Source organism: Suricata suricatta, chromosome 1 (genome assembly GCF_006229205.1).
Source record: "Suricata suricatta isolate VVHF042 chromosome 1, meerkat_22Aug2017_6uvM2_HiC, whole genome shotgun sequence".
Taxonomy (NCBI): Eukaryota; Metazoa; Chordata; class Mammalia; order Carnivora; family Herpestidae; genus Suricata; species Suricata suricatta.
In genome coordinates this window covers 191171613-191199573 of record NC_043700.1, presented here as the reverse complement: position 1 = coordinate 191199573, position 27961 = coordinate 191171613, and the positions used below count along the sequence as shown (strand labels likewise).

Genomic DNA, 27961 nt, shown 5'->3' with positions numbered 1-27961 from the left:
TTCTTCCTCCCTCCCTCCCCCCCCTTCCTTCCCCCTCCCTCCCTTCCTCCTATTGGGCCACAGCTGGGAGCAGAGGCAGGTCCCAGCCCAGGGCAGGGAGCAGGTGGACACTGGGTGGCCGAGCACCGAGGCACACAGTCCAGCCCCTGACTCCGCAGGCCCAGGCCCTCTTTCCTGGGGGGCACAGAGCCCAACAGGTTCTGAGGCCGCCCCTCCCCCTCGGCCCCCTTGGTGGCTGCTCCCCTGCTGGCATCCCCCACAGGTCCCTTCTCACGTGCTGGTGGCTGGGAGTCCACGCTCCAGCCCCTGCTCAGCTGCCTGTGTCCCCGGCCTGTGGCTGGCCCCTCTCCCGGCCCCCAGGTTCAGGGCCCCCAAGCGTGAGTGTCTGCCAGATTTGGGGAAGGGTCCCTCCCTTCCTAGACCCCCCAGCCACGGCCCCCATGGAGGCTCCACCATGTGCCCGCTTGGGGCCCCGCTTCTCCGTCGGCCGCCCTCCTCCCTGCCCGCTGGCGTCCACGAGCAGGTCCGGGCTCCAGCCTGGCTGAGAGGGCGGCACAGGCTCCTCGGTTCGTTCGTCCCTTCCTTCCTTCCTCCCACCAGGCTTGTTACGCACTCTGCGCCTGGTGCAGGGCCGGCACCAGGACTCAGAGCTGCGTTAGCTCAGACTCGGCAGGGCTCAGCACCCAGAGACGCAGAGGTACGAGGGTCCCACCCGCAGGGCCTTCCCACCCGGGAGCAGCCCCCCTCCCTCGTCGGGGCCCTGCTGTGCCCTGCGCAGCTGCTCACCTGGGCCCGCGGCCCCTCCCCTGGCGGCATGTCTCCCAGCCGCGTGCGGAGAGGGGCCGGGCTGCTGCTCCCGTGGTGCCCCGCGCCTGGCCCAGAGCAAGGATGAGGCAGAGGGTCACTGGAGATGGCCTGGGAGCCTGAGCCCCCCGGCAAGGCCACAAGTGGCTCCCCTCTCTGCCCTGGACCTCTGGGGGCTTAGCAAGGAGACCAGAGGGTGTTCTCACTGGCCCCCTCCTCCTGCCCCTCCCCGTGCCCCCCACCCCACATCGCTCCCACTCCCAGGAAGATGTTTCATTTCTAAGAGACAAAGAATAAAAAAAAATAATCAGAGTTTATTTTCTTCTCCGTGTTTCAAGGGCACTTTCCGAGGGTTGTCCCCAAAGCTCTTGTCTGTAGCTGTGGCGTTTGTGTGGGACAGAAACGGATACATCATTGTCAGGGGTGCAGAGGTGGGGGGACAGTGACAAGGAATGTTTCTGATGACGGTCACTGTGCTCTTGCACCACGTTTGCACTAAACTCCCACTGGGACCATCAAATAGTTTCTGTGCGCGCAGCATAGAGATGAGGGGGCGTGACCACCGTAAGTGGACGGAGCCCCTCTGGACAATCTTCGGTTTTGAAAACAACAGCAGTGGCTCTGTCAGGGGGCAGCGACTGGCGCTGCACTTACCACCCTCCGTGCACAGCTATAAAACTGGACAGAGTACACGAGACAACTGTTTCCAGGCCCTGGAGCACGGGCTGCCTCAGAGTAAGACCAGGGACACAAGGCAGAGACCCTGCGAATGCCCAGCTTTGTGCCCGGACGCGGTTTCTGGAGCCGTTGTACAAGGAGAGGAAACTGAGTCCAGAGTAGAGGGGCTGCACTCCAGAGGGGAGGGCGCCATGCAGAGCAAGTTCACAGAGCAATGTGGGGGCGCCTTTGAGCCTTTGGCTGGATGCAAAGCCACGTAGGCGTAGAGGACTGTCACCAGGTGGGCAGAGTGGCCAGGTGGCTGTAAGGTGAGCCGTTCCCAGGGCTGGGAGACATTCGAGTTGTGACCAGGTTGTTGAGCGCCCAGGTACGCAGCAGGGATGCCAAAGGGTCGTGCCTTATTAGCAGGGCTCAAATAGCCTTTGAGCCAAAGCTGCAAACACTTGCTGAAACGAAGAACAAAATCAGTCCCCCAAAATGTCGCACTGATCTGCAAATGAGCTTACTGCCAGATGAACCCAGCACTCCACGTAGGAAGAGTGGAAATCCAGCCCTCAGCAACATAGCATGCAACACACAACATCCCACCAAATATTACTAGTCATAGAAGAAGCTGGAAGATGAGACCCAAAGCCCGAAGAAAAACTAACCAATAGCAGTAGACCCAGAAATGAAAGTGATATGAAAGTAGCAGACAGGGGCTTGAGACAGTATTGAATCTGTGCTTAGGTATTTAAGGGGAAATGTGAATGTAACTGGGAATGTTACAGGAGGTATATAAAAAGGCCAAATAGAGTTTCTGGAAATGAAAATTACAATTTGTGAGATGAAAAGTTCCTTGAAAGGAATTAGCAGTGGAGTAGGTATTGCACAGGAAAGCCGTGGTGAACCTGAAGACAAAACGATAGAATCCATTCAGACTACAGCAAAGAGACAGAAAAGACTGGAAAAAGGGGGAACAGATCCAGTGATCTAAGAATAAAGGATCTTTTACCTGTCCAAGTTGGGAGGGGGAGATCCCGGAGGAGGGGGAGGACCAAATAATTGAAGAAATAACGGCTAAAGAATTTCCAATTTTGACAAAAACTATAAACCCGTGGATTCAGGCGTCTCGATGAATCTAAAGTAGAATAAACACAACAGAAACCTACTCAGGCCACATAATCAAGTTTCTGAAAAATAGTAATAAGAAATCTAACAAGGAGCAAGAGGGGAAAAAACCCCACATCATAGACAATGGAACAAAGGAATTATTACAGACTTTTCACCTAAAGCTATGCATAGCAGAAGACAATGGAAAGGTATCTTTAAAGAGTTACAAGAAAGAAAGCAAACAATTCCATGCCATGCCTCCCCCCACACACCCAAAAAGAAAGTTAAAGGAAAAGACTTTTAAAAATGAAGCAAAACCAGTAAGGAATATGGAGTTTCTTGTTTGGAGTGATGAAAAAGTCCTCGAATTGATCGTGGGGATCATGTGTGTGTCTGAGCGCACTAGAAACCGCCTCATCTTCCACACTGCATGACACGAGCGTACACACAGGCACGACTCATTTGGTTGGACCTCAGTTTATTGGTCTTTGCAGACACTGCGCCATTTACAGATTGCAGGTTGTGGCCACGCTGCACCCAGAGAGCGCGTCGGCGCCCTTCTCCGGCAGTATTTTCTCACTTCGTGTCTATCCCCTTATGTTCATTCTCACAACACATCGAGCTTTTTCGTTATTGGATTTGTGATGCTGATCCGTGATCAGTGATTAGGACTTGGAAGTTCAGATGATGGTTCGCATTTTGTAACAATAAAGTACTTTTTAAGGTATGTCCATTGTTTCTCAGACTTCATGTTATTGCACGTCTAATGGCCTACAGTGTACACATCCTTTTCCATGCCCTGGGAAACCAGAAGATGCATTTGACTTGCTTTATTGCAATGTTTGCTTTGTTGCAGTGGTGTGGACCTGAACCCACGCATCTCTGAGGTGCGCCTGTAGTGTGTGACTAAACTGACATCGATAACTGTGTTCCCCTCCCCGCCAACATGAAGACGAAGTAAAGACGTCTGTAGGCACACAAACTCCAAGAGAACTTGGACGCCTGCACGACAGGAAAGTTAAAGGAAGAAAAACAACGTCAAAAGAACCAACACAGTACAGAAACCAGCCATCAGCTGGTAGGTGGTTTACACCGGATGAGGCCCCGGCATCCAGATACACACAAGAACTTCTACAATAAGCAGTAAGAAGATAAACAAAACCCTATGAAAAATGGGCAGAAGAGTTTGACACAGACGAATGTAGATGAGTGGCCAGAAGCATATGAAACAGTGCGGACTGAAATGGTGAAAGACCGCCATCCATCCGCCAGAGCGGCTAAACCGGAAACGGCGGGCAGTGGCGAGCGATGGGGATGGTGTGAGGCTGAAGGACCCTCACGTACTGCCGGCGGCATCGCAAGGCGGTGCAGCCTCTCTGGAGGTCAGCTTGGTAGTCGTTATGAATGTGAACACAGAGTTAGGTACGCCCCAGGTCTGTATCCGAGAGCAGTGAAAGCACGAGGCCACGGAAAGACTCGTCACCGAACATTCTTAGCAGCTTTAATTGTCACAGCCCCAAACCGGAAAGAACCCAAATGTCCGTCAGCAGTGAATGGAATTGTATTGTCCCTCACCTGTCCGGGGGAGCACCGGGCAGCAGTAACAAGGGGCGAGCCACTGAGGGGTGCAGCATGTCCGTGAATGTCAGGGGCAGGAGGCTGAACCAGAAGTGAGAGGTTGCGTCCTGTGTGCTTCCGTGTATGTGCAGTTCCAGGAAAGGCAGATCCAATCCACGGTGACAGAATGCCCCCCACTGTTGCCCGGGGCCAGGGGTGATGGTGGCAGAGGGTGGGGGGCATTTCAGAAAATCACGGGGGCTTTTTGCAGTGGATGGAATGTCCCATATCATGACTGTGGTGTTGGTAACATTCATGGGCACCTTTGTCAAAGTATATTTCAATAAAGTTGAGCTAATACAATAATAGCTATCATTTATGCAGCCCCTCCTGGTCCCAGGAAGTATGCTAGAGCTTTCCATGCAGTTTGTCTGGTAGAGGGGTGGATGGAGGGATGGATGGATGAATATGGGTGGGAATGGATGGATGGTAGATGGATGGATGGATCAATGGATGGATGGATGGATGGATGGTGGATGGATGGATGGATGGATGGTGGATGGTGGGTGGATGGTGGATGGTGGATGGATGGATGGATCTATGGATGGATGATGGATGGATGGTGGATGGTGGATGGATGGTGGATGGTGGATGGATGAATGGATGGTGGATGGATCAATGGATGGATGGGTGAATGGATGGATGGTGGATGGTGGATGGTGGATGGATGGTGGATGGTGGATGGATGAATGGATGGTGGATGGTGGATGGATGGATGGATGGTGGATGGATGGATGATGGATGGATGGTGGATGATGGATGGATCAATGGATGGTGGATGGATCAATGGATGGATGGGTTAATGGATGGATGGATGGTGGATGGATGGATGGATCAATGGATGGATGATGGATGGATGGTGGATGGTGGATGGATGGTGGATGGTGGATGGTGGATGGCGGATGGCGGATGGTAGATGGATGGACGGATCAATGGATGGATGGATGAATGGATGGTGGATGGATGGATGGTGGATGGATGGAAGGATGTGCAGCTGCAAGAATCTAGGAGAGAGCAGTAGAGCACAGCACTGGCCATTGGGGACCCAGCGCAAGGCATCAGCTGAGAAGGTCCCAGGCCCTGAGCCGCGAGGTTTACAGGGCTGGCTCACAAGCCTAGGGAGGTGGGCCTACTCAGCCTGTATTTGGTCTTGGTCCCCAAGAGCAGGAGCTGGCCCGTGGGGACCCCAGATCATACCTGCTGGGTGAACACCAGCCACACAGGGGTAGGAGGGGGGGCTATGACAGGCACTGTTGCAGGGACACGGGCTTCAGGGTTGGGGCTGGTCTGGGGCTGGAGTGACCGGCAGCCTGCGTGGGGAGGCCAGGCAGAAGAGGGCGGCTGAGTTAGACCTCCTGGGGGTCTCTGATCATTCACTTGTTCACTCACTCATCCACTCCTTACCGAGTGCCTACTGAGCGCCTGGGGTGTGCCGTGGACTGTCGGCCCTGGGAAGGCAGAGGAGACGACAGAGGTTCAATGAGAGGAAAGGGCATGTGCTAGTTCAGGGAATTCTGGAAGCTACTGGCCTAGCCTCTCTGGCCAGGCTGAGCTGGGGAAGGAAAGTGGCCCCGGGGCTGCCAGGAGCTCAGGGGCAGCAGGTGACATGGGTAGGACACTCAGGCCGGTCTTCCGGCCCCTGACTGCAGGTGGCCTGTCCCTAGCTCACCAGACGGCATCCACCTTCCCGGAGGGGAAGTCCTCAGTGAGGGAGGCCAGGAGGCTCCCCGCTGCCCCCTTCTAGCCTGGCTCGGGGCAGCCCCGGGCCATGACCCACCTTGCACCAGGGCTGAGACTCACTTTGAATGCAGAATTTCAGTGAGTGCTGAAAAACTCAGCAATCAAGGTAGATGAATAGTTCAATGTGGTATTTAAAAAAATTAAAATTAATGCAAAAAAATCCATGAGGAGCAAAATGGCAAACTTCAATAAAGAAGGGATATAATGTACCCTACCTGGGTGTCTACAAGGCATGGACAAGGCACTGGCTTTTTAGAAGCCTAAGTAGGTAAATCATGGAGCTCTGGAGCCAGATAGGTCTTGGTTGACTCAAGTTCTGACGTGCAGCTGCTGTGTGTTCTTGGAAAGGTTAACTCTCCTCTCTGAACTTCAGTTTCCTCACCTACAGAGAAAAAAAATGAAGCAAATTCCAACTTGAATGAATGTCTTAAAGTTATTAATGAGGTGTGCATGTGAGGCATCTATGCTAATACGCGGCACACAGTAGGTGTTCAATAGATGCTAGTTGTTGGCAGCTGGCACACAGTAGGTGTTCAATAGATACTAACTCCTGCCATTATCTCTGAACTGGTTTGGGCAAAGAACCCCGGGGGGGTCAGAGGAGGAGGGAGTGGTCAGGACTGCCTGGTTGGTTGAGCCAAGCACGGGGCTGCCCCTCGCCAGGGCGCTGATTCTGCCTGTCTGCACAGAGAGGAGACTGAGGCTCAGGTGTGGGGGACTGGCCTGGGTGCACAGCGGGATGTGCACGGGGCCCCGGGGAGGCAGTGGTCCCCCACCCCAGGGGAAGAGCCAGAGGCGATCCTGGCTGGTCACATGTTCTCTCATTTCAGGTTGCCCTTCCCGCCTGGGGACCGAGTGACCTTCAACGGGAAGGAATGCGTGTGCCAGAAGTGCTTTCTGCCCAAGACAGCGGGCAGCAGTGTGCACCTGTCCCAGGGCCTCTGGAGTAAGTGGTCACCCGGCGGTCCGGGGGGGTGGTGTCCGTGGGGTCCGGGGAGGGACCTGGCCGCCCAGACCCAGGGCACAGGCCGTGGGAGTGACCCGGTGACTGGACAAACCAGGACAGGAATCAGGGACAGAAGTCTCTGGGGCTCCCACGCCTCCAAGCGTCTGCCCAGCTGCGCCCCCTACCCCTCCACGCCCCTCCTTTCAGCCCAGCTCCAGCCTGCCTCCTCCAGGAAGCCTCCTGGCCTCCTCCGGGCCTCTCCCCCCAGCGCACGCAGGCACATTGAGCTCCACAGATAATTCTAGACCTTCCAGAAGCCCTTTGGGGGAACCACTAGGAGAGCCCTGAACTCTGGGCTCCTGGGGTCAGGGGTTCCCAGGTTAACTGCCCCACGCCCTCAGGGTTTGTATGCCGTGGTGCTCAATGCATGCTTGCTGGATTCAGAAGCAGGTCATAAAGGAACAAATGTGTGTTGGGTGCATGGCGGGCAGGGGCTGCGGCTCTTCTGGGCTGGACCTGGGGCGCCGGGACTGGGAAGGGGGCCCAACACTCCCGGGCCTGCTGCCGCCTGGCTCCCTGGGCAGAAATGGAGTTTCCGAGCCTGCCCCTGCATGCCACAGTCCCTGTGGTGTCCCTCGACGAGGGAGGAGGGCTTTGTGCGGACGTCCAGAGCCAGTCCCCTGCTCACGGTTCATTCCTGCTCCCCCTCTCCCATTAGGCACCTTCTTCCCGTGCACCCACCTTGTCTGTGCGTTGAAAGTCTCTCCAGAAGAGATATAGTAGCTCCAGCCTTCCAGAAGCTCGGTGCTGCAGGGTCTGGTAGTCATTTTTCTCTGCGGAGGGAGGCCAAGCCTTCATCCCTGGAGGGGCAAACGAGCAGCCGTGCCAGTTGGTGAGGCTGTTGCGTCGGAGCTTTGCTGGGAGAGTCCTGCATCCAAAGCTTTCTCTCCCGCTGCGGTCTGGATTGATTGAACTTTGGGGGATCTGCTTCATGATCAATACTGTTATAATTAAATCAGAAATAGTAATCAAAAGCTCTAACAAGCAAAATTAGAAAGGGCTGGGATTAGACTGAACAGTTTGTCCTGAGCTTCCTGGCAGCGAGAGTAAAAAGAGAAACATGCCTGACTACAGACTATGTGTCTCCCCTTTCCAAATGTAAATGTATTTGAAAATACCAAATTTACATTTCTAGAGAACAAATGCTCACTCCCTTGACCACCCTCCCCCGCAGATGGTCTAATAACGTAAGCTGCCCCAGTTTCCAGTCCACAGTGAGAATCTCCCGCTTAGAACCTTTTTGGTGCCTAGGAAGTGTTAAACGGTCATCGCCAGCTCTTGGCTGCTGTGCGGGTGTCTGCAGAATCTTCCTGGTCCGTTCCTGCTTCCTTGTGCCCCCAGAACAGCCAGCCAGCAGATCCTCCTCAGAAGTGTCCTGAGTCAGGCAGGGAGGGGGGCGCGCGCTCGGCTGAGGCTCAAACCAGATGCTTTTGGAGGAGGTGGCCTTTGTCCTGAACCTTGAAACACGGGCTCCAGTAGGTGCACGTTGAAGGGAAGACGCTGTGGAACAGGGAGAAGGTGGAATGCGCTGTGGGCGGCCACCAGATCCTTGTGAGTGGCTGGGGGCGGGGGGAGTGCTGCGTGGGGACAAGGGACAGAAGGAAGCAGGAGAGATGGAAGCCGGGCGACAAAGCCGTGCCGAGGAGTCCCGCGGCGTCCCGGAGGCAGGGACACGGGTGGCCGTCGAGGAAGGGACTCCGGGAGCAGCTGGAGCAGCGGGGCTGCCTGCAGGTGGGGGGCTGGGGGAGCAGCCGGGGGGGCCCTGCAGTGGGTGGAGAAGGGAAGCGCCCCTTCCCCGGGGGGCTGCCGAGGTGGCTGTCCGCTGGAGTCCTGGGGCTCTGGGTGGCCCTCCGCGTCCCTGCTCCGCTGTCTGGCCGTGGGCCTGTTGCTAGGTAACGGGATACGCGCTCTGCACTGGACGCCCACGCTCTTCCATCCCTGGAGGAGACACCGGTCCCTGCGAATCCTGCACAACAGCTTCGGCCCGGGCCGCCTCCCGCACTGCCCTGAGGAGGGCCTCTGTCCCTGGGCTCCCCCCACCCCAGCCTCCGGCTCTGAACTGGCGGGGCAGCCCTCCAGGGACCCGGTGGCATGCCCCTGGGGCGGCCCCGAGCCCTGCTGCCCCCGGCGAATCCTGCCACTCAGCCCCTGCCTGCCCTGGGCGGGCTGTGTCCACTCTCTGGGCCTCGGGATCTGGCAGGGGCTCAGACGTGGGCGGGGCGGACGGGAGCTACGGGTGGAGTGCCACTTTGTCCCTGCTGAGGAGCCCTAGGGCCACCCACCCCCCAGCCACCCCGGTCTATGCCCAGCCCTATGGGGTGCAGATGAGCTTGCGCCCAGAACCCGGGGTCACGGTGGGAGCTGGGGCTTGGAGGCCCCTCCGAGTCAGGAGGGGTGGTGCACCCCCAGCAGGAATGGGTGGGGCCCACAGCCCTTCCCTCTGAGACCCCAGGTCTGTGGCCCTTGGGCTTCCATGTCTTCTGCCCAAAAGAGGCCATATTGGTCAGGTGCTCAGGGGTGAGCTTGGGGCCCTGGAGCCCCCAGCCCCCTCGCCGGCCCACCGCTGCCCGGGGGACGGGGCAGTGAGGCTGGGAGGCTGTGTGCCTGCTGGGGTACAGTGGCTACTTTGTGCCCTTAATGGGGTGGGGCTGCCCTGTGGGGTGCTCAGCCCCCAGGAGTCAGCCCCGCGCCTCACGCCCCCGCGCTGTGGTCCGGGTGGGTGTCGCCAGCTCCCCGCGGAGCCCCGGTGCGTGGGACTCACTTGATCACATTTTCTCTCTCCCAGCCGCTGCTCCAGGCTCTTCCGCTCAGTCCGGGCTTTCAGAGAAAGGACAAGCCCCGCTCAGAACGGGCAGGCGGTTTTGAGTTTAGATCTGTTAGCTCCATGCTTTCATTTAAAAAAAATTTTTTTCTAGTGTTTTCTTTTGAGAGAGACAGAGAGACAGAGAGACAGCGTGAGCAGAGGAGGGTCAGAGAGGGAGGGAGACACAGAATCTGAAGCAGCTCGAACTGCTTTTGGGCTCAAACTCCCAAACTGTGAGATCATGACCTGAGCCGAAGTCGGACACTCAACCGACTGAGCCCCCGGGGTGCCCTGCGGCTCCGTGCTTCCTAAAGTCAATCTGAGATTCGGCTCAGAGCCCTTCCTGCTCCCCGACCCGGTTTGACCTGGGGGACAGTGGGTGCCAGTGGGCCTGTCCCCCATGACCACGACCCCTCCCCGTTCACGGCCGGGGTTCAGAGAGGCTGCCCCGCACGCCCCGTATCCCGCGCACGTCAGCGGCAGAGCTGAAGGTCTCGTGACCACGCCCGCTAGAGGAGGGAGCGGTTTGGGGGAAACAGGAAGCTGTTTGGAACTTTCCGGAAGGGTCACGCTGGTCAGCCCGTTGCCGTGACGGCAGAGCCAGAGCCACAGCTGTTGTTGGCAGGACTCGTCACACGGGCTTCTGTACTGTCGTCTGCAAAGCCGTGCAGTTGTGTTTACAAAGTGGCGATGGCTGTTTCCATGGCAACGGTCCTTCCTGCCCCGCTCTGGCCTCCAGTCCAGAGCCGGCCGTCAGCAAGACTGTGCCCCAGGCTCGCTGGGCTGGTGCGCGTGCCCGGCCTCCCGCAGGCCAGCCGGCACCCTCCCCCAGGGCCGGGCATGCGCCAACATGGTGGCAGACAGATCCATGTCGGCGCTGGCCTCGGATGGCTTCGCGCAGGGACCCGGCCGCCGGCTCTGCCAGCTGCTGTCACGGCGTTTGGCCCTCAGTCACACCCGCGGGCCTGTCGCCGCTGGCTCCTCTCAGCCTCTTACCAAGGGTGTGAGCCCGGACTCCTGGCCCCAGAGGGTGCATCCCCATGTACTGGGCACAGAGAGGCCGAGCAACCCGCCCACAGTCGCACAGCTGGGGAGGCCCGCCTGGCTCCAAGGACCAGGCTTCTAACCACTGTTCCACCTGCCCCCCGGCCCCCCAGCCCTGGGCACGACGCCGTGTGGCCTGCTCCTTCGCCTCGCCCGTTTACAGAGAAGCAAACGAAGGCTCGGAGCCCCATTTCTCGACCCTGGCGCCACTGACAGTTGGGGCCGGATGATTCTGGGCGGTGGGACCCTCCTGCCTGCCCGAGGGTGCTGAGCCTGCCCCTCGCCTCGCCCCCCTCTCGTGCCTGGGGCGTGCCCCCTCCAGCAGGGACAATCAAATGAGCCTCCAGACATTGCCAGGTGTCCCCTGGGCAGCACAGCCGTCCCCAGGTGAGCGGCGGTGACCTGGAGCTCCCAGGGCCAGCCCGCGGGAGTGCAGAACGGGTGAGCCGTGTCGTCTCTGCGTGCCTGGGGGGCCCCCGGAGGTCGCAGGCTGGGGACGGGCTCTGGGTGCTTCCTGAGCTCACTCACTCATTCACCCCTGCGTGCGTGCCCTCCTGGCCGGCGTCCTCCGGCCATGCTGGCCCTCGGGAAGGGTCCCGAAGTGAGTGAGTTTCCACCCTCCCCCCTGCTCCCAGGCCCGGGGTCCCGGAGCCTGACTGTTCTTCGGGCGTTTGGTCCAGAGTCGGCAGGCGGATTGGAGCGTGTGAGAGTTTAGGAAAAGCCAGAGCCTGACCAGCGGTTCTGTGGGTGTTGACTGGCTTTCTTCCTGAAAACTGTGAGGCTGCTGTCTGCCAAGGAGATGCCCCTCTGCGGGCCCCCCACCCCGGGCCTGGTCTTCATGGTGTCATCTAATGCTGTGGCTCCGTCCCCCGGGAGGAAACGGGGCCCAGAGGAGAGGACAGGGCTTGGCCCGGTGAGGCCCCGTGAGCCGTGGGGCCCTGTCGCACCCTGGGCTCCCCTCTCCACCTTGGGGAGCGGGGTCCCTGCTCCGCCTGTGACCCCCTCGGCCAAGCCCGCGACGGCTGGGCTGCTGAGGGGCTCCTGGGCCGTGGGCGCAGAGGCCATGTCCTTGTCACTGCTCCTCAGGACCTGCGGGGCCCCAAGACACACGCACACAAACACACACGTAGAGACACACACACACCCAGAGAGACACACACCCAAGGACACACACACACAGATACACACCCCACCCAGAGACATACACACGGATACACACAGAGACACACACCCAGACACACTTAGATAAGCACATGCTCACACAGGCACACAAGGACGTGCTGACACACAAACACACACAGAGATGTATTCACATAGACACACGCGCACACACGCGCCCCAGGCAGGCGACGCTCCCAGTGCCTGTGCCTGAGGCTCTCCTGGCCCGCTCTCCCCCAACATCCTTCGGCCCTGGTGACACTGCCGTGGGCCCTGGTGTGGCCCCCATGCCAGGCCCCAGAGGCCCTCGCGCTGAGGGGAGGGCCTGCGACCCAGGGGCCACTGGGCAGGGAGGGGCACCCGGGAGGGGCAGCGGGGCGGGCGAGCGCCCAGAAGGAACAGCAGGAATGACAGCTCAGACCTCCCTCAGGCAGCGCATCTCCTCGGGGCCGATGGCTGGGTCAGTTAGGTCCCGGCTCCTTTAAGACACAGGCAGCCCGATGGGGCCACCCCGACCGCTGCCCGCCCTCCAGGCGGCCCCCACCCTACAGAGCTCTCCTGTCTGAGGGCACACCCACTGCTGGCCCAGGCGCCCATGTCTGCAAGGCAGGGCTCCGTCCACTCCCGGCCCGGGCCGCACACAGTCGGCCCTCCATGCCTGCAGGATGACCTCGTGGTTTGTGTTTTGTGTACCGGCTGGCGTGGAGCAGGGTCCCTCCAGCTCGGCCGGCTGGACTGTCCCCTCCGTCACCTCCCCCATGCAGGCTTTAGGCCCTTCTGTGGCTGGGGACCCCCGGTCTCCTGGCCCGCAGTGACAGTGTCTGTGTCCTGTTCTTTCTTTCAGGTTGCGGGGGCTGCGGCTCAGAAATTAAAAATGGCCAGTCCCTGGTGGCTTTGGACAAACACTGGCATTTGGGCTGTTTTAAGTGCGAGGCGTGCGGGAAGCAGCTGGACGCGGAGTACATCAGCAAGTGAGTGGCCCCTCCGTGACTGTGCCTCCCGGGCCACGGCTGCCCGCTCCCTGTGCGGGCCCGGCCCCCGCGTGCCTGTCCCCCCCACCCCCCGGCGCCCCCTCCCGCCAGCCTCGCCTCCGCAGGGTTCTGTGCCTCGAAGCAGAGTCCGGGCCCCCACCGTTGTAAGCTGCTCCCTGCACCCGGCCCTGGCCTGGGGGTGCCCTCCCGTGGCGCCTGGAGCGCCTGCTGAGCGCACGGTGGACGCCAGCCGCCCGCAGCGGCAGGGGTGAGGGCGAGAGGGCTGACCAGCCTCCGCTGTCACAGATCTGCTGACTCAATCCCGCACCGGAGCTTGTGTGGTCCCTGGGCACCGGGCAGCTGCCCCTGGCCGACCCCGTGTGCCCAGCAGCCCAGACGCAGCGATGCATTTGGGGGGTTGGAGGGCGCGTCTCACCAGAAGGCAGTGCAGAGGGAGCCTGGGGGTGGGGGGTCAGCCCTGAGCAGGAGCAGCTGGTTTGCCGGGAAGGGGTGCAGGTGCCGGGATCGGTGGCTCGTGTCAGGGGAGTCCCCCTTGCGGCACAGGGTCAGGGGTGAGCTGAAATGGGCAGGCTCCTTCCCGACGTGCGGGGGCCCCCAGGAGCCCCTGCTGGTGGTGGATCCTAACGGGCCTGACCATGCGACCGAGCCGCACAGTGAAACCCGGGTGCACGCACACGCTCACGCAGGAGTGCCCGCCCCGCCCGGCTCCGAATCAGGCGCCCACATGCCACGCCCATCTCCGGCCGCTCTGCACCAGGCCACCCGTCCGTGTGGCTTCTTACAGCTGCGTGTGAGTGCACGCTTCTCCCAAAGCAAAACGCTTTCAGTTCAAGTCCCCAAGCCTCTGTCCAGGCTGGATCTTGGGTTGGGCGGGGAGGTTCTGGCCACGCCTCTGTCCCAGGAAAGGAAGGGGCGAGCGACTCAGACACAGGCAGCCCGGGGGCCGAGCCCTCGAAGATAAAATAGGGTGCCCCGCCCCCAGCGTGCTCGCTGCCGTGGGAGCCCACCCACACCGCACCCTGTCACTCTGCAGCCTCCAGCCGCGTCCCAGAACTGGTGGGCGGCTGCGTTGGTGTCACCATAGAGACGTGATCTTTGAGGCTCCTGGGTGTGGGGAGAACAGGGGCCCGAGGTCAGCGGCATCTGAACGTAGATCTGGAGGCTCAACGTTGATGCTCCTCTCCTGGAAGGAAGGGCTTGTCCTCGCTGAGGCTGTGGTCGGGGACGTACCCACCGCGACACCGCGGCCCCGGGGCTTAGAAGCCTCCACCACCCTTCGTGCCCTGCCTGGAGCCACGGGACCTGCAGAAGGTCCGGAGCTTTGGGGGAGAGACAGCGGCCTTAGCTGTGGTCTCCTGGCAGCTGGAGAAGTCTTACCTCCGTCGGCAGCTCTAAACCCGTAAAATAATCACAGCCAAACTGGGAGGAACGAGGGAACTTGAATGACCGGGGGAGACTCACTGGGGCGGCAGGTGTCCACGTGCCCGTGGCCTCCACCCCCGACTCCCGCTGGGCCGGGCCGAGGGGCCGAGGGGTGGAGGGGCAGCCCTGGTGAGCAGCAACAGCAGCCTCGGCCACCAAGTGGCGAGTGCCTGCCCCCTGCCAGGCGCTGGCCACACCTTGTCTTCTTCAGACCTTCCTGCAACCTCTCCCGTTTTACAGTTGGGGAAGCTGAGGCTCAGAGAGCCGCCCAGGGACACACAGCCGGGCCATGGCGTTTGAGGGCAAGCCTGTTCCCTTCGCCGCCACACAGCCCCGCCTTGGGGTGTTGACCTCAAAATAATAACCGCGGTCACTGTGAGGTCAGCTGCCACCATGTGCCCGAGGCGGTGCCAGGCGGCGAGCCTTCTCATCCGCGACCCCGAAAAGCTGTTTCCCTCCCAGTGCTTTCAGCGGAGGCTCTGCGCTTACAGAGGCTGGAGCCCGCCCAAGCCTGCCCAGGGCTCGGGAGCAGGGCCCCGAAGGAGGTGTCGCTGGTCACCCCTGCCCCATGCACAAGCAGCGCCCGGCGTGCGGCGGGCACGTGGTAGACACACGGGCCCAGGGGCCTGCGCGCTCCCGCCCAGCCAGCCGCCTCTGCCCCCACCGCCGGGGACAGTGAGGGCTGGGACCAAGCCAGCACAAGTGCCAGCCCCCGATGGGGGCACCTTCGTCACACACCCTTTGTGGCTGGAGTTGGGTAGGCAGCCCGGACCTCTTTGGGAGGGAGTAGGAAGCCACCTGCTGGGTAAATAGGCCGCCTCCCGCCCAGATGCTGACCATGGGACAGAATGAACCGGAAACTAGAGCCACGACTGCGGAAACATCTTCGATTTCCCAGATGTGGCTTTCACTCCCTCCGCTGAGCCTCGGGAGGCTCCCCGCCTCTGTGCGCCTCAGTTCCTGCCCCTGTGAAATGGGCCCGAAGCGCCCAGGAAACGCTGAGGCAGGAGGAAGGCGGCCTCGCCCCGTGACTCCGTCGCTCTCTCGTGGCGTCTCGGGGGCCCCGGGATGAACCCCCCTGCGCATCCTGACCGCCCGTCTTGTTGCAGGGACGGGCTGCCCTACTGCGAGGCCGACTACCACTCCAAGTTCGGCATCCGCTGTGACGGCTGCGAGAAGTTCATCACGGGGCACGTGCTGGAGGTGAGTGGGCCTCCGGGCGCCCCCTCTGGGCCCGGCCCTGCTCCGGCCTTCCCGGGCGTGTGTGCGTGTGCGTGTGTGTGTGAGTGTGTGTGTGCATGTGTGTGTGCAAGGGTACGCGCGCCTGAGCCTTGGCCTCCTCATTCCTCTCAGCCTTCCAGGGCCTGCCCGCCACCTCCTCCAGGAAGCCCTCCCCGGACACTGTCTCTCCTGGGCCCTCTGCCAGCTCCCAGGGTCTGAGATCTGGGTCCAGCCCTTCTGCATCTAGATGGGGGTCTAAGACCTGGGGGAGTGGAAGTGAGCCCAGGAGGCGGGGCCACGTGCCCGCAGGAAGCCCGGGGCAGCCCCCTGGCAGGCCGGGCACACAGCAGTCACGGTGCAGTCTGGGGCGCCCGCACTGCGTCTCTGATCCCGGTGGGACTTACGTGGCTGTGTCTCTTTGTGGAAACAAAACAAAACGTGTATCAGGCACTTGGGTACATTTGTTCGTAAGACACATCTCATGCGGCAACTGGACCTGGCCACCTGGCGTCAGACCCTGCTGGTCCCTCTTCCCATTCTTCAGCCCCTCCTTGGCTTTGTGCTGGGGCCTGGCCATGTCCGTGGGGAAGGCATGGGTGATTGGGGACCTCAGGGGATGAGAAGGAGGGGGTCACAGAGGAGTCCCTGGGGCCGGGAGCATGGGGGGGGCCCACGGCCATCCCCCAGAAGGGCTTTTGAGCCGGGGGTGCCTGGGGACCAGGGGCAGTGGGGTGCACGGGGTGCCCCCACCACCCCAGGGATGGCCGCCCTGCCTGCACCACAGCTAGGGCTGTGCCTACACCCGGGGTCCCAAGCGCTACAGCGGAGTCGAACCTCGAATGCCGAGTTGCTTTTCCCTAAATGACACGTGACATCCGAGGGGCAAGGACAGAGTTGCTGCAGACCCTCAGCCCCACCTCTGTCCACCCCGGCCCTCACTTGCCCCTGCGCCCCAGGGGCGGGAAGGGGAGCGGGAAGAGGGGTGTCACATGCACCCCAGAAGGCAGACCTGCCCCTCTCTCATTCCCGGGGGGAAATCCTGGAGGCCAGCGTGGCAGGGGCGGCCCAGGCTCTGCGGAGGGGCCCGAGGATGGGTGTGATCGCACGTACACAGAACTGTGGACGGTGGGCAGAGCCCGAAGAAGGGGAAAGTCGCCGACAATGGGATCAGAGGTGGCTTCACTTCTTGGCTGGTTTCCTTCCGGTTTTTTCTCTCTCGACATAATTAGAGTTGAGACCAAACCGTTCGTACGGCGTTGCATTCTGCGTCTGTCCAGCTCACACTTCCTGTTTAGCAGATTCCCCTGTTCGAGTGTTTTGTTTTGTAAGATGGGCTTTTTTAAATTTGAAAATTTTATTTATTTATTTTCTAATGTCCTTTATTGTCACGTTGGCTGACATGCAGCGTGTCCGGCGTGCTCCTGGCTGTGGGGGTGGATTCCCGTGGCTCATCGCTTCCAAACACCACTCAGTGCTGGTCCCAACCAGCGCCCTCCTCAACCCGTCACCCATTTAGGTGGGCCTTGTGTAAACCGCCGGATTGGAACACAGCTCATGTGCGGCACGGTCGACCCCTGAGCGTGCGCCTCCCAGGCTGTCGGTTTCTGCAGAGACGCGCGCACCTCGTACCATTGTTCCGGAACGTTCCCAGCCCCTCAGAGAACCCAGCCCGCCCCAGCCCTGACACCACGATCTCCCTTCTGTCCCTCGAGACTCCCCCGTTCTGCAGGTTCGCACGAATGGGGTCAGACGGCGGGGGAGGGGGGTCCTCTGCGACCGGCCACTCCCACAGGGCGGGGTTTTCAAGGCTCCTCCACATGTAAGCCTGGTTCAGTCTCGCATTACCTTCCAGGAATCTTCTAGAACCCTGTAGGGGGTGGTTTATTGTCGGACATAGCGCTGCTTCCTAGTTTTTTTTTTTTACTACAATAAACAACACTGGGACCAACATCTTTTTTTTTTGCATTTCTAATTTTTCTTAAGATTTATTCCCAGAAATGTTGATGCTCAGTCAACAACTATGAACTTTACAAGAGTCCGGGTGCTTGTGAAGTGCTTTCCGGAAAGATCATTCTAAGTTGCCCTCCTGTCTGTAGAACTCGGTGTCCCCACCCCCCCCCCGGCGAGTGTGGTCTCTGTATGGAGTCTGAGCCGGTGGGGCAGCTGGGAACGCGGGTCCCTCGAAGCGGGTCTCCTGACGGCTGAGTGGAGCCAATGCCGCCATCGCTGCGTTCCACACGCTGCCTGCTCGCACGCACGTGGCGTCTTCGTGGTCCTCCGCTCCGTCGGGCGTGCGGGTCCGTGACCAGACTGTCGCCGTCCAGTCTGAGAGCATCTTCCACCTGTTACCTGTAGCATGTGTACCCACACCCTCGACTCTGCGGTGGAGGCTGCGCCCTCACTGGGGTCCCGCAGCTGCTATAAATATTGGGGACAGGACCCCGCCTGCCCCGCTGCCAGCAGTTCAGACTGCTTCTCTCTGTTCCCTGCTGATTTGGTCCAGACCTTCCTCTCCCCCCTGCGCTCCCCACGCTGGCCATCGGCCACCCCCCAGCCGGTGGCCAGAGCCCGACTGGAACGCAGGCTGCCCCGGGCTCCTGGCGCCGCCTCGTCCTCTCCCAGCGTGTGAGCGTTGGTGTGCCCTTCGTGTTAGCGCTGTGCCCCATTGTGACACCCGACGGCTGAAAGCGGGGTGCATCTAAGGCCCAGGGGGGCTGAGCTGTTTGCTGTGGCACGTGTGTGGATCTAGCCTCTCTCCTGGCATCCGTGGGCCTCGCCCACTGCGCCCCGGGGCAGGGATGGCGTCCTGACCCAAACCCTGCCGCCTGCCCCGAGCAAGCACGGCTGGTCGAGAGACAGGCCCAGAGCCTCGGGGACCCAAAGAGACGGCGTCCGTGAAGCGTCCGCTGGCCCCGTGCTGGCCCCGTGGTAGATAATGGGGGCCTGGGGCTGTCACCGGCAATCAGCGGGGCTCCCCGTGGTGGAGGGGGGGGGAGGTGACCCCATCTGCACCGTGCGTGCCTGAGACTCCGCGCCGGGCCGTTACAGACTGCGGGGGCCCGGCTGCGAGGGGCGCCCCTCCAGGGCGCTCCCGCGTGTCATCGGGAAAGGGGCCGTCCTGGCTGCGAGGAGCAGGGGAAGAACAGGTCTGGCTCCCGCTCGTCAGTGTTGGAGGATAAAGGGCCTCCCGGGGAAGATTAATGCTTTTGTCTCCGTCGGCACGGCGAGTTCCCTGGCGAGGCGGCGGCAGAGACGAGCCGGCTCCGCAGAAGGGGAGTCTCGCCGCCTGCACTCGGCCCTGGGCGCCCTGGCGCCCCCCTGGGCGGGCGGTGGGCCCTTAGGGGTGGCCGGCAGCCAGATCTGAAAAAGAAGGAAGCGGGTCCAGACCGCCGGCTGAAGGCCGAGGGTGTCCGTGGGCTCTAGCCGAGCTGCCTGGGGCGCGGGCGCTGGAGAGGGGCAGTGGGCGCCGGCCGCCCGGACCGGGCTCTGTTTCGAGGACCCCGTGCAGGTAGGGAGCTGGCCAGGCGCTTCCGAGGGCTGATGGGGAGGCTGAAGGAGCCGTGCCGGGTTCCAGGGGGGTGGGCTTGTGCGGAGCTGGGCCACACCAGCCGGGTGAGACCCCTTGATGCACCTGTCATCCCCCACCCTGTTTTGTCCTCCCGCGAGATGCTTGCACACTCAGAGCTTCCCTCTCCCTGAGCCCGAGCCGGAGAGCAGCCCAGGGCCCCTCCCGCCGCGTCTGTGCGCGGCGGGCAGAGTGCCATCTCCGCGCCCAGCGCCCCAGCCTGCCGTCCGCCCAGACACGTGCATCGGGGGCCGCAGCCAGGCCCTTCCTCCCTCCGCCTCCCTAGTTTCTCCTGGACACGAAACCTCCCCTTTTACAACGTTTTCTCGCATCCTGCGTGTCTCGGGCGCGTGTCTCGGCGAGCCTGCCGCGGGCTGGGGCGCAGGGAGGAGCCCGGGGGTCTGGTGGGCACTCGCAGGGGCTGTCCGCCCCCACCCGACTGCCGAGATGGACGCCGGGGAGGGTGGGGTGGGGGGGCAGGGGCGGGGGCCCCGGGGCGGTCCCCTGCAGGGCTGGCTCCCGGGAGAGCCCCAAGGAAGGAGCTGAAAGGTGTCTGGAGACTCGCCCGGCAGGGAGAGCCTGCCAACCGGACCAGCCTGAGCAGAGTTTGATAAGGGGGAGCTGAGCGAGGGAGTCCCCGCCCTGCTCTCCCTCGGCTGGAATGCTGCCCCCCGTAACCCCTGCCTGGCCGCTGCCTGAGCCCCACCTGCCTGGTGCAGCCTGCCTGTCTCCATGGTAACCAGAAGCGCCGGGTACCTCTGGGACCACTAATTAATTCCTCCCTCCCTCTCTCCCTCCCGCTGCCTGCCTTCCCTTCTTTCTCTCCTCCTCAACCCACCACTCACCTACAGACCCCCTGAACACACCACCCCCACCCACACCCCCCGCCTGGGCTGGAGCCCTGGTGGGAGGGCCCCCCGGCCGGCCCCCCCCCCCCCCCCCCCGGCCGGGCAGGCAGCTAAACATTTCTGCACTTCGCTGAACCTACCCCTGCCTCCACAGGAGTCAGCTGTTCTCTCGTTCTTGTCTTCCTCCCGCGTCTTCCGTGTTCCCCTCCAGAGCAGGTGACTTGTCACCGCGAGAAAATAAACCGTGTGTTCCAAGGAGATAAGGACAGAAGCAAAGTCAACTTCCAGGGCTCTAAGTTCTCCCTCTGTTTTTGCAATTTAATGAATGCGTTTATTTAAAAAGCATATTTGGAAGGAGTACCTGTTTGTCGTAGAATAAACTGAAAACTCGTCTGTAACAGTGCCGTCATTCAGGCTGTTTGCACTTAGAAATCACCATTTTAGATTGTGCGTACACATGCACACGCACAGGCACACACAGACACACATGGGTATGCAGACACAGATGCACACGCACACACGGGCACGCACACACATGGGCACGCACATACACTCACAGACACACAGGCACACACGCGGGTACACACACATGGACACATGCACACGCGTGGGCACATACACGCGGGCATGCACACACACATGCACACGCACACATGGGCACGCGCACACATGGGCACGCACACACACAGACACAGGCACACACGCGGGTACACACACACACAGGCGCACACACACATGGGCATGCACACACAGGCACACACACGGGTATACACATGCACAGGCGCACACATGGGCATGCGCACACACACAGACACACAGGCACACACACGGGTACACACACATGCACAGGCACACACGCACACCGGGTACACACGCACACGTGCACATGCACACACGTGGGCACACACACTCATGGGCATGCACACAGACACACAGGCACACACGCACACACGAGTGCACACACATGGGCACGCACACACGCGCACAGATACAGGCTCGGTATGCACTGACTTGCTCCAGCCTGACGCCACGGCCCTGCTCGTACACCCAGTAGCGAGTTGGAGCCTGGGTCCTTCCCACTGGTCTGTGACAGCATCTGCGCTGGGGGCCTCGTGTCCCCTGGTCGTCAGGGTCGGAGGTGCCCGTAAGGGCGCTGAGCAGGCGCCTTGGCCGAGGGCTTCTCAGAGCCAGCCGTGCCCACACGCCCGTGAAGATGCCCCCTGCTGGGAGGGATGGACCACGCTCATTTGGTCCGAACCCTCCTCTCGCCCTGTGGGGACCGCTCATGAGCCACTTGTCTCGACGGGCCCCCACTCCTGCATGTGCCTCCGCTGCAGGGCCTGGGGGACTGTGCAGAACAAGGGGACAGCCCTCAAGTGCATGACCTAGATGGAGCCCAGTGGTGGGAAAGGGGGAGAGAGAGGGAGGGTGGGAGCGAGCCGGGTCGGCCTGGCGACGCACAGTCCACCCTGAGTGTGAACCCGAGAGGTCAGCGACGGGAGAGCGGGCGGGGGCGAGGTCGGGGGCTCCGGGGAGGGGACCGCAGCTGCCCCGGGGCCTGGCCTGCCTGGCCCCACACGGCGAGGAGCTGGGCTCTCCTTGCGGGGAGGCAGCGCCGGGCGGGAGGGGGGTGGAGGACGGCTCTGGGGGGCCCTGGACGCGTCCAGATGGCTCCCCAGGAGGATTTGATTAGCTCGACGTAAAGTTCATTATGTCGGCGCACGTTGGTGATTTAAGGTCTTTTAAGATCTGGACTCACTTCCAGCCATTTGACCAGGAAACTCAAGCTTCGAATCGAGTGGGCGGATGTGGCTGCGTGGCCCCCGGGAGCTGTCTGGCCGGGTGGGGGGACTCCGTGTGGCCCAGGCCCAGCCCTCCATAGCCTGGAATCCAGGGAGGAGGGGACGTCTGCCTCACACGTGCAGGGCATGTCACGGTCGAGGGCTGTCCGTCTGGGCTGCCGTGGCCAGGAGAGGACTGGAGGGGTGGGATTTTCTGGAGCCCAGAGACCCTGCCCCAAGTTCCCGGTGCCGGTCATGCCTGTGCGCGGGCAGTGGGCTGGGCCCCAGCCCCTCGGCTCCCCCTTGGGTCTGGGTAAGGAGCCGGCCTTCTTCCGTTCCTGACGAGCCTCGTTCTAGCTCATTAAGGACGACAGCCACTTGTCAGAAGGCACAAGACATCTTCTTAGAACCATGAACTGAAAAATCTCATGAGCTTTTAGTATTCTTTAAAAATCGGAGCCATCTTGAGAGATGCACCTGGCGAGGGGTTGGGCCATCTGCCCGGTGGAGGGGGCGGGGCTGCCCAGGTGACACCCCCAGGTGCTGGCGTTCCGGGCCTTTCTCACCTGGTAATTGGGAGGAGAGGCCTGAGAGCGCAGGGGCTGCGGCGGCCGTCCTGACCCCACGTGCCAAGACCCCGTGCCGCATCCCCCCCACATGCTGGAGGAAGCCCACGATCCAGGCTCCTGCGGACTGCCCCTCCCCGGACCGTGGACGGCCACCAGATTCTCCGTGTCCTCTCCTCTGCAGACAGAGCTCTGGTGTCCCCCCTTTTTTAAAATTTTTAAATTTTTTTTTTGAGAGAGAGAGAGAGACAGAGTGTGAGCAGGGGAGGGGCAGAGAGAGAGGGAGACACAGGATCGGAAGCAGCTCCAGGCTCTGAGCTGTCAGCACAGAGCCTGACATGGGGCTTGAACCCACGAACCATGAGATCATGACCTGAGCCAAAGTCGGACTCTTACCGACTGAGCCCCCCAGGCGCCCCTCTGGGGTCCCATCTCGACATCAGGGGGCCCCACGCATCAGGCTCCTCCCCTTCTAAGGCTGACTGATACTCCCTGGTGTGGGCGGGCCACCGTCCGGGCCGTTTGCGCCGTGGCCTCTGGGATGCTTTGCTGCTCTGTGGTCTTCAGTTTTCTCGCTCCTGCGAGCAGATATGCTGGGTCGTGCGGTAACCGCGGCACCTTCCCGGGCGCCGGTCCCTGCCCCGGTCACGTCCCTGCCCCCGGGCCCCGGGGCCCCGGGGCCCCTGGCTCCCCGTGTCCTCGCCCACGCTGCCAGCTCTGTGTCACTTTGATGACAGCGGCCCGCTGTTGCGGTTGGATCTGTACTTCCCCCGTGACGGCCAAGCAGGGCGCCTTCCGGTGCTTCCCCGCCCCCCGCGCCTCTTCTTTGGAAGAATGGCTGTTCCAGTCGCTTGCCCATTTTCTCATCGGACTGGTTTTCTCCTCGTTTGCTGGGCTGTGAGACCTCTTTATTCTGGGCACTAAGCCCTAATCAGATCTGCGACTTCACATGTTTTCCTCTCAGAGATTTATAGTTTCAGCTCTTGATTGAGGTCGTCCATCTGTTTTGTGACCAGCACCCAGGTCAGTGCCCTGGAGCCGGGATGCCCAGGCTGGGGGCTGAGAGGCCACAAAGGGTCCCCCTCCTGGGCTCCACTCCTGTTCTGCCTCCTGTGTGCTGTGTGACCTTCCTCAGCTTCCTCCACCTCTCTGTGCACCGCGCGGAGAACACGATACTAACGTGCCTGCTAGGGCTTCTGGAGGGTGGAGACAAGGCAGTGCGAAGGGGCTTTGCTCCAACTGTGGAAACGGGCGCCGAGTCCTGTTATTTTTGGAGGCTGGAGGTGTTTGCCAGGCCCGGGTCAGGATCTCTTCCCAGATGGCAGAGGAGCACGGACGCAGGGCCGGCCCCTTCACGGCCGCCCAGGGCTGCGCCTGCACTCCCGCCAATTCTCACCCGTCTGGATGGGGTTCTGCGCCCTCGTCTTAGAAACCAGCCCCACATTTTTCTCCCGCCTCCTACTCAGGTGTAGACCTGCCATGGAGGTGCCCTGTGTAGACCCCACGGTCTGTTCCGGGGTTGCGATGGTCCAGTCACCGCAGGGGCGCCTGGGTGGCTCAGTCGGTTAAGGGTCCGACTTTCAGCTCAGGTCGTGATCTCACAGGTCATAAGCTCGAGCCCCACATCGGGCTCTGTGCTGACAGCTCAGAGCCTCAAGCTGCGTCCAATTCTGTGTCTTCCCCCCTCTCTCTCTGCCCCTCCCTTGCTTGCTCTCTGGCTCTCTCAAAAAACGAATAAACATTAAAAAATGTCTTAAATTCCTGGAATGGCTGCTTTGTCCTGGTTCCGCCTGGGCCAGGGCTACCCCAACAGACCCCCACGACCAGCAGATGGTGAAGTGGCTGTCCCCCCCGGAGGCTCATGTCTGGTGGGGAAGACGGACCTGCAGGAGCCCAGGAGGGAGGAGAGCCCGGGAGGCTTTCAGGAGGAGGCACACCTGAGGGGTCAAAGAGCACTCAGGGCCCGCTCCCGGGGGAGGGTCTCTGGAGCCGGCAGACCCAGGATGCAGCGTCCTGCTGCTCTGCCCAGAGGTGCTGGTGGGCCCTGGCCGCGGGCACCGCGTTCCGGAGGGGCAGAGCCCCGGATCCCCACCCACCCAACAGGGGTCACCTTGGGCCAGGCTTCCGCGGAAGGCGCTGGTGATCGGGGGCAGGACAACGAGATGTTCCTCGTGACGCCTTCCCCACGCCCTGCTCCTTCGGGAAGCGGTTACGACCAGCTCACACTCCGGGAGCGACGCTTAGCCTTCTTCCCGTTTTGGGAGAGAGCGAGATGCCGGCGTTAGCACCACGCGCGGCAGCGCCTCCCCCAGGGCCGGGCGGGTCGCCGCCAGGGGTGCTGGGTGCGCTAGTTCCGAGGATCTTTTTGCGCCGCGTAGACCGAAGCCGAGCCAGCCAGTGTAACTTGTTCAGGTTATTTCGGTATTAACGTTTTCACCTAGTTCAGTGGATGCTAGGAAGTATAAGAACAGTAAAGAGGGCTCCGTGGGACCGTGATTCATCATTCTGTACCCCACCCGTCCTGTGCCGCCCCCTGGGGAAATCGCAGTAGCTCCGACCTCCCCCCTGCGGCCCCCTCCCAGCTCCCGAGGTGGACGGGACCTGGTGAGGATCTGCTGGGTGACAGCCCTGCTCCCTGGGGACACTGGGTGGCACTGCTGGGTCTCTGCTCCCCGAGGTGGCCCCCACTCGGCACCCCGGACAGCCCGGAGCACCCCGTGGCCGTGAGCCCCCAGTGCACAGGGACACGGCACACCCTCGGCGCCTCCCGAGCACCCCGCGTGCAGCAGGTCTCGCCACCACTGTCCCTTCAGCAGAAACACCTCTAACCCCCTTGTGTCCACAGGCAGGAGAGAAGCACTACCACCCCTCATGCGCACTATGCGTCAGGTGCGGCCGGATGTTTGCGGAAGGCGAGGAGATGTATCTTCAAGGTAAGCACAGAATCACGCTCGGTCCCCTGGGTCCAGGCGAGAGCCAGCAGGTCCCCTGCGGCAGCTCATGTGCCACACGGGACGCCGGCCATGCAGCCCGGGGCTGGGGCAGAGCCCGAGCGGCGCGGAGGGCAGAGCCCAGGGGGCCTGGTGATGGCCTGGAGGAGGGGGAGGCCAGGGCTGCTCAGACCTTCCCCCAGAGGATGGGCCCCTTCTCTGTGGCCACTGTTCTTCTCAATGCTCTCTGTCCCCCGTGTCCCCGGAGGCGAGCTGAGCAGGGCTGGGCGGACGGCAGAGCCGCGCACCGGCTGCCCCGGGACCTCCCGCGGCGGCTCAGACAGGCCTGCCTTTCTGCGCCGGAGCTCGTGGGCTGAGGTCAGCGAGGATGGCCTCGTCCCCGGCGTCCCCTCTTGTTCCTCAAGTCTCTGCCTGAGGGTCCGTGAAAGGAGTCCTTTGCACCGTCCCTCCCCACCCCGTGCTGCTGGGACGGCGTGAATAGTGCTTTCAGGCCTTGCTGACGCCAAGCGCAGGGACGCGAGCTCGCCATCAAGGGGGACCCAGCGTCAGCGAATAAAGATGCTCTTCACGGCTCTGGGCCGAGGCCGGCACCCCGTTCTAAAGCGGGCCTGCCGTGACTTCCTGTGGGACCTGGAAGCCAGTCCTGTCCCTCTCCCAGGTTCCGATTCCCCAGTGGGTGCGACAAGGGGGCAAAACCCAGCTCAGGGTTCCAGTGGTGCAGCGTGAGCTCCGGAGTCCGGTGGCTGGGCATCCTTGGGGTGCGGCCCCGCCCTGGCCACCTGGGGGTTGGGGCGCCATGAAGGCGTTCATGGGTGACTCCTTTGTAGCCGAAGCTGGGAGGGGCAGGGGTCCCGGTGAGCCCACAGCGGTCGGGGCGCTGAGGCAGGCCACCCTCCCCACTGCCACCAGCACGCCTACCACAGGGAGCACCTTTCCAATAAAACCTGTTGGCTCTCGGGAATCATCAGGGAGACTGGAGGGAAATGACAATGAGATGCTGTGTCCCCCCCTTCAGTTGACAGGGACTAAACAGAAGGGCACCTCTGAGTTGTGAGCAGTTGGGAAATGGGGTCTCCCCTGGCTGGGGTGGCAGGAACTGGGGGGCTGGCAGGACCACCAGGAGCCTTAAGAATGCCCACACCCTTCGAGCCGAGACACCATTTCTCGGAGTCCTCAAGTGAGGGACGTGCGAGGACTTGGGTGTCCCGGACCCACCCCGCCCCCAATGGGACTTAGAGATAAAGCCCCACATCCTGACACAAGGGACAGATCAATCCTCTTTCCGCGGGGTGGATGCTACACGGCGCTTAAGGGTCTCGCTTCTGACGTCTAAGTGTAGAGGGAACCGTGCAAGGCCTTTGAGAGCAGAGATTATAAGACAGAAATAGGTTCATTCAACATTATCCACATTCTACGAAAAATGCACGTGTGTGCCTGAGCCCCCCCCCCACCGCCAGAAGGGGCTCAGGGATTGTAGACGGTTTTCATTCTCTTACTATACTATCTTGGGGTTCTTTAATTCTTTTTAGATTTTTTTAAATGTTTATTTATTTTTGAAAGAGAGTGAGCAGGGGAGGGTCAGAGAGAGAGTGGACACAGAATCTGAAGCAGCTCCAGGCTCCAAGCTGTCAGCACAGAGCCTGACGCAGGGCTCGAACCCACGAACCGTGAGATCATGACCTGAGCCGAAGTCGGAAGCTTAACCCACTCAGCCACCCAGGCACCTTATTAATTTTTAATAAGGTCCATCAATTATTCATCTATGACTTTTGTAGTCATAAACAGTTGTCAAAAGTGAGTGTTTCTCACACACACGTGTGCACACGCACACCCACACAATTAAATCACCATCTCCCGAGGAGCTCCAGGCTGATGCACATGTTTTCCAGGGAGGGGCAGTGATAAGCTCCACCCCCAGGTGTTAGGTCATGTGACCTGGAAGGCTCCGCAAGCAGGAATAGGATGTAGCGCTCTCCCTCCCACACACCTGTAAGTCCCTGTGACACCCGGGCCCTGTGCACCCAGTTTCTGGTGTGGGACAGGCATGGCCCTCCCTGGCCGGGCCATAAACCCAGACTCAGAGGCTCCGGGAAAGGGAGTAGGGGGTCAGCGGGTGCTCTGGGCCCTGGAAGATGGGGGCGCAGGGAGGGCCCCCTGCACAGGGAGTCTGGGACGCTCACGGGCCTGTGAGCCGCAGCCCCCGAGCCCTGCCCACTGTTAGGCCTCCAGCTTCTCCCAGCGAAGTCCCCCCGGGGCCTGAGGGAGGATGGCTGTGGGCCGGTTGGCAGATGGGACAAGCCTGTCACCTGCAGAGCCCGGGTGTGGATTGGAGAAGGGCGGCACACAGGGCGCGTGTTACCTGGGGAAGGATGCTAAAGACGGTCGGGCCCAGAGCTGGGGCCTCAGGCCTGGCCGCTGCCCCCACCTGCTCTCCCCCGCCCCCTGCTCCCTGCCCTGCTCTTCACCCCCCATCCCAGCCCTGCCTGTCACCCACCCGCCTGCCCCCCAACCGCCAGCCCTGCTGTTCACTACCCTTCTCCCCCCAGCCCTGCTCTTCACCCCTCGCCTGCCCCCCAGCCCCCAGCCCTGCCTGTCACCCACCCGCCTGCCCCCCAGCCCCCAGCCCTGCCTGTCACCCACCTGCCTGCCCCCCAGCCACCAGCCCTGCCTGTC

At 61.5% G+C, this 27961-nt stretch overlaps 1 protein-coding gene and 2 long non-coding RNA genes across 28 annotated transcripts in view; 1 reads left to right on the top strand and 2 right to left on the bottom strand.

The window, feature by feature from the left end:
* ABLIM2 (actin binding LIM protein family member 2) overlaps window positions 1–27961 on the top strand; it is a 129806-nt gene that overhangs the window by 41269 nt on the left and 60576 nt on the right. For 25 of the 26 annotated variants that reach the window (XR_003912274.1, XM_029949155.1, XM_029949167.1 and 22 more), the window contains exons 4-7: window positions 6762–6877; window positions 12787–12913; window positions 15466–15559; window positions 25183–25270. Coding sequence is in view for 25 of the 26 variants with exons in the window: in XM_029949155.1 (XP_029805015.1) it covers window positions 6762–6877; window positions 12787–12913; window positions 15466–15559; window positions 25183–25270 (425 nt within the window). In the remaining variant the exon portion in view is untranslated. Of the gene's footprint in view, window positions 1–6761; window positions 6878–8543; window positions 8669–12786; window positions 12914–15465; window positions 15560–25182; window positions 25271–27961 lie in introns of those variants that run through there. The other variant, XM_029949123.1, reaches the window with a different exon arrangement.
* On the bottom strand, window positions 1123–4638 carry LOC115299723. The gene is made up of 3 exons (XR_003912301.1): window positions 4150–4638; window positions 2477–2602; window positions 1123–1928 (listed from the first exon to the last, which is right to left on the bottom strand). It is a non-coding gene; the product is annotated as an uncharacterized LOC115299723 (long non-coding RNA).
* On the bottom strand, window positions 5598–8745 carry LOC115299718. Its single transcript, XR_003912297.1, has 4 exons — window positions 8174–8745; window positions 7619–7737; window positions 6147–6313; window positions 5598–5639 (listed from the first exon to the last, which is right to left on the bottom strand). It is a non-coding gene; the product is annotated as an uncharacterized LOC115299718 (long non-coding RNA).